Source organism: Priapulus caudatus, unplaced genomic scaffold (assembly GCF_000485595.1).
Source record: "Priapulus caudatus unplaced genomic scaffold, Priapulus_caudatus-5.0.1 Scaffold517, whole genome shotgun sequence".
Taxonomy (NCBI): Eukaryota; Metazoa; Priapulida; class Priapulimorpha; order Priapulimorphida; family Priapulidae; genus Priapulus; species Priapulus caudatus.
The window spans coordinates 192,790-198,441 of NW_014577578.1; the positions used below are offsets into that span (position 1 = coordinate 192,790).

Below are 5,652 nucleotides of genomic sequence, written 5' to 3' on the forward strand. Positions count from 1 at the left end.
GTGATAGACCACTTGTTATGTAGCACCACTCGGTCTCTGTATAGTCTGTTTCTCCTTACAAAGTTTACTGTTTGTTGTTAGTTTTGTATTGTTACTGTTTTCTGTGTTGTTGTTTTTGTATTGTTACTGTTTACTGTGTTGTTGTTTGTGTATTGTTACTGTTTACTGTGTTGTTGTTTGTGTGTTGTTACTGTACAAATTTACTGTTTGTTTTACTGTTTGTCCGTGTAAGCCTGTTTTTCCTTATGTACGTCCCAAACGCGTTTTAACTCGGAATATCTATGCAATCAATGAGATTATTATTTTATGTATTTATCATAAAGCGAAATGGGAATCATAGCAAAAATCATCTGCTTTCCGTGTTTATTTATCTCTCTACCGGCTTTGTCAGTGATGATTTTACGTGTGACCGCATGCCATGCCTCTATGTACATATATACACGAAATTTCTGACATCTTTTGCTGAGTTTATAACTAGGGTTTATAACTTGTATATAAAAGGTGGAACAAACATACATGACATAATATCAAGGTTTAATCATACATGTATTATCAGCTCTTGATAATATACACGTATATATCCAAATACGTATGTTTCCAAGCTAAAACCACAAGCATCAGTATTATATGTTATAGTTCTCGCTAAAATACTACCAAGAGATTGGTCTTCACTACGAAGACACAATAAAGGTACGAAGGAGCAAGTGTATAGGAGGTGATACATCACTTGGTATTATCCAGTAACTGTAATTCAAAGTAAAATGAAAGTAAAAAAAAAAGTAAACGAGTTGATTACGTGATGACGTCGAAATTTTATTTACACGATGGTTTCCACAAGTTTGACACTAGACTTAGCAACGTGACAGACATGATAGACGTAAACCCACGAGTGAGGCAACCAATATAACACATCGTTTATGCAGTAACCCAACCCAGAATCTTTAACTGGGCATGGGTTAGGTAGGCAAAACAATGTTGGCTGCACACACAGTACAGTCACATCGATGTATTTCGCATATGTACCGAGAGCATGAATTTTTTTTTAAAACAATCTAAAACGGGATATTACTAAATCTATGGACGATTCGATTGCATTGCAGGTGATGAAAATGTCGATATAAAATGCAGCCTGATTGGACAGTTACGCGCACATTACGAAAATTTTGAAAAGCATGAACATTTGACATGTTGCTTTAGCCTAATTGCAGCCGAAATTCTCTGGACATATGATAACACATACGCGCGCGAGTGTCTGTGCGCACGTACGTCGCTATACAAAGAGCAGAACTTGGTCCGTCGACGAAGGTCAAAGGTTGAAGGTCAGGTCACGCAGTGATGATGAGCTCGTCTATACCCCAGTCCTCGTAACTGCCGTCGGGGAGGTACCGCCGAATGATGATGGGAATTTTCCTCGATCTGGAACGGACGAAAGAGCGTGAAGAAGAAAATAGCATGCAAACATGGTTAGAAGTGCTGCTATAGGATCATGCTTAACACGTTCCCCGCGGATCCATGAGTCAGCTCGTGGGAACAATCAAAACGCAGCACGTGGATAGATTATTGGTTTTTGTTACTCTGATTTCCAACAGATGGCAGGCACTACCTACCTAGAAATTAAACAGGGACAGTCTATATTACCCCAGTCTTACATGAACTAACGAATACAAATTATACAATGCTTTACCGTTGATTCGAACGTGAAATTAGGAGTTTTGAGACTCAATGTTGGGTAAATTCGGGGCTAAAGTCCATTCAACAAGGTTTGTTTTCCGTTTTCCTAACAGTATATAATATAATAACTGTGTAGTATGTAAAATTTCGAGGTATTTTTGTATGTAGAAACACAAAACAAGGTTCATACCCCACACATGTGTAAGCGTTGTCATATTTCTTACTGGAAAAAATAGTATACTGTCGAATGATATCATAACAAACTCGAAAATCCATCAGAGTGGTAGCATTTGAGACGAAAATGCACGAAATGTCGGTTTTTGCCCTGTTTTCATATCAATATATTATTATGAAGGGGAGCGATTTCCATAATATTTGAATGTGTACGGGTGAGATAACATTCATGCAGAGTAAATGTGTCAGTTTGGTTAGCTTTCCTGCAAAGGAAAGTGGTAAATCAATAAGTGAATACAAGGTAAAAACGTGAAAACCCCAGCACAGGGTGGTAGGTGCATTGTTAACTCTGGCAATGTTGAACGTGTTAACAACTGAACTAGTTCTTTCTCTTTGTTCTCTCATTCCTGTTCTTCTCACAGAGTTTACAGAACTGACCTGTAATTCTAACAGAAGTTCTTGTTCCAAGGGCTGAACCGTTTAAGTGAAATCCTACATTGATCTGTGCACACTGCTACACTAGTCTAACCCTAATCCTAGTGCAATGCTAACGTACTCCAACCCTAATCCTTAAACAATGCTAGTAAACCCTAATCCTAATCTTAGTCCAATTCTATCCAACCAAATGCAGCTCCAGCACTCGCAGCGGGTAAAATTGACTAACTACGTAGAGACATAAGCGAGCACTGGTCAACTTACTTGAGTTCTTTCATGGCAATCTGCAGTGGATCAGTCTCTCCCTCTAGCTCGACCATGACCGGCGCACACATCCTGCAAAATGTACGTGAAGATGATACGCAAATTTATTCGTTTGACTTTTTGTTGTATTACATAACTTTTGTTGTATATTATATATATATAGCCCCCCCCTCACCCACCCGCCCGATCTATGTGTGAAAATTACCCCACATAATAATAATACTCACACTACATATATTAGTTACGTATATATTACATTTATTTATTATATATATAGCCCACCACCCCACATCTATAACCCATCTATAATCTGTAATATATATTATTAGCTCATCTGACGAAGTCCGATTCAGCTTGTAGAATCGCATGAGCGTGCGTGCGTCCATCCGTCAACAGTTGGGCACAAATCTTAACCGCTCGACGTACGGTCACGATATTCGGGCCGCCGGGGGGGGGGGGGCGGCGGAAGGATCGTGAAAAGGACCCAGGATGACAAATTTGGGGGTCAAGGGTCAAAGGTCAAGATGTGTAAACTGAGGGGGAATATTTACAGAGTGAAAAACTTTTTTGTTTCAGCACTGACCTACTATTTTTATCACTTTATTGAAAGGACCATGAAATGTGCTTTCCACTGACGTGCGAAGAGTAGTTAAACATGGATTACTCAACTGCCTCAATGACGTCACAGTGTTGTCATATTCATGGCACATGCATAATCTATAAACCCAATAAGCCTGCATAGCCGAACGCGTAGAGCACGAGCGTCACGGCTGAAAGGTCGTTGGACCGAATTCCATCTGTTTTTTAATTATTTTCCTGTATTCTGTATTTTTCTATCTTTATCCATTTAACAATTTTTTTCCAATTAACGCTAATATTTACATGATTTATTTACAACAATTTAATAACAACAAATAATTTTGACAATTAAAATTTTTTGGTTAGGGTTAGTGTCACAATGCACCATAAAACATGAGTTTCAAAATCACCCTCTCTCTTCCTCTCTCTCGTTCTCTCTCTCTCTCTCTGCAATAAAAAAACGTTTGCTGAAATGATGTGTACGCAACTGCGTATCTGCATATCTCTGCCTAACAAAGGTGTCACTATACACGACTGAAATGTTACGTTTATAACCGTAGCAACAGACCTCAGATGAGCCCAGTCGCTCTGCGGCTCTTGTTACATTATATATCTCCCCCTTCCCCACATACGCACGCACGCACGCATGCTACCCTACACTATGTGTACGTACGCTATCTGCAGTGCGCGGGTTCCCAGCACCAGCATGCGTGCGCGCACATGCACGCAGTGTCACACGCTACCCTACACTATATGTACGTACGCTATATGCAGTGCTCGGGTTCCCAGCACGCGTGCGCGCACATGCACACATGCTACCCTACAGCAGGGTTCGACACTAACCCACGTCCGACCGACCTAGTCGGGTAAATGCTTGGTCCGCTAGTAGTGCTAGTAGCCCGACTGGTCGTGTTAGAATTGGTCATATATATTGCACTGAAAGGTCACCTCTGGCTAGACTGGTTTGCGGCCGCACTGTTTGTTGCAGAACGTGTACATTGTTTAGCAGAGCGTGAGGCCGGATACCAGTCTACCCTTCAGCAAAAACAATAACGTGGCTTGCTGCCAGCTGCAGTAGACGATCAATAAAAATTGCGCTCGTGTATGCCCGTGGTAGAATACGAATGCTGCACGTGAACTCGGCCCACGCACGATTTAAAACTCGGGAAACAGCATCTATGAATTCATACGATGACACACTCAAGATTATCTAAATAAAGTTTTTCATAACAATGGTCTGGGTCTGGGCTAGTGAAAGTTAGGTCAGGGCTAGTGGTTTTCCTCAGTTACTAGCCCGATGGTCTAGTGAAAATCTCTCTCTCTCTCTCTCTCTCTCTCTCTCTCTCTCTCTCTCTAGGTTCGTCAACAGCCTGGTCTACTATGGTTTGTCGCTGAACACGAACGGCCTCGGTGGCGACCCCTACGTCGACTTCATCCTCATCGGCGCGGTGGAGATTCCGTCGTACACGTTCTGTCTGCTGACGCTGGATAGACTCGGCAGACGCCCCGTGCTCTGCCTCATCATGCTGCTAGGGGGCGCCGCCTGCATACTGGTCGGATTTATACCCGAAGGTAGGCTAAGGTCGGGTAAGGGTCGGGTAAGGTCGGGTAGGGTCAGCTAAGGTCAGGTAAGGTAAGCTAAGGTCAGCTAAGGTCGGGTTGTTGTTTTTCATTCGTCGGCCATGGACACTTATAAGAGAACGATAAGTTCTTACGTGTTACCTAAAAATGACCAAAGTTATTGTTTTCTCAATAAAATCGACCTAAAAATGACCTAAACAGACCTAAAAATCGACCTAAAACGTTATTGTTACCTTTTAGCTAGGTTACCGTTTAGGTTTAACACAACCTAAACTACAATACCAGGTTGTCACAAGTTACCTAAATGAGTTGACAACAAAACAAACTTGTCGTCGCCCATAATAATGCATCATTTGTTTTCTCTCTACCCGCCCGCCACTCCCCTCGGTCTCTCCCCTCTCTCCGCAGCTTTCTCCACTCGTGCCGCCGCACAGACCTGCTGCTGCGCCTCTCCCTTCTGCCTCTCCTCTCCCCCTCTCTCTCTCCCTCTCCGCCCCAGGGCCTTTATATAAAAAAAAAACTAAACAACAAAAACAAACAACCCACGTCGTCGCCCGTATTTAATGCATCATTTGTTTTTCTATCTCTCCCCTCTCTCCACTCCCCTCGGCCCTGACTGCACTGACTGCACTGACCGGCACTGACTGGCCGCACAGACCTGCACTGGCTGACGGTCACACTGGCGATGGTCGGTAAGTTTGGCATCAGCGGATCGTTCGCCAGCATCTTCATCTACACGGGAGAGCTGCTACCGACGCCGCTACGCAGCACAGGAACGGGCATCGCCTCCATGATGGCTCGCGTCGGTGGCATAGTGTCTCCCTTCGCAGTCATGCTGGTGAGTGCCGGACTCTCTCTCTCTGTCTCTCTGTGTCTCTCTCTCTCTCTCTCTCTCTCTCTCTCTCTCTCTCACTCTCTCTCTCTCTCTCTCTCTCTCTCTCTCTCTCT

General features: G+C 43.2%; 1 protein-coding gene and 2 long non-coding RNA genes across 4 annotated transcripts in view; 2 read left to right on the top strand and 1 right to left on the bottom strand.

Annotated features, from left to right (window-relative positions):
* Nucleotides 1-346, top strand: part of LOC106811227 — a 3,779-nt gene extending 3,433 nt beyond the window's left edge. For both annotated transcript variants that reach the window (XR_001394119.1, XR_001394118.1), the window contains exon 3: nucleotides 1-346. This exon is cut by the window's left edge and continues 709 nt beyond it. This is a non-coding gene — a long non-coding RNA (uncharacterized LOC106811227).
* The window catches only part of LOC106811224 (organic cation transporter protein-like), a gene marked incomplete at its 3' end in the record, with an annotated part of 26,980 nt that extends 21,414 nt beyond the window's left edge, over nucleotides 1-5,566 (top strand). The window contains exons 9-10 of the mRNA XM_014814781.1: nucleotides 4,481-4,695; nucleotides 5,361-5,566. Of these exons, the coding sequence (XP_014670267.1) occupies nucleotides 4,481-4,695; nucleotides 5,361-5,566 (421 nt within the window). The remainder of the gene's footprint in view (nucleotides 1-4,480; nucleotides 4,696-5,360) is intronic.
* Nucleotides 1,397-3,848, bottom strand: LOC106811226. Its single transcript, XR_001394117.1, has 3 exons — nucleotides 3,797-3,848; nucleotides 2,545-2,616; nucleotides 1,397-1,416 (listed from the first exon to the last, which is right to left on the bottom strand). It is a non-coding gene; the product is annotated as an uncharacterized LOC106811226 (long non-coding RNA).
* Nucleotides 5,567-5,652: the final 86 nt, after the last annotated feature.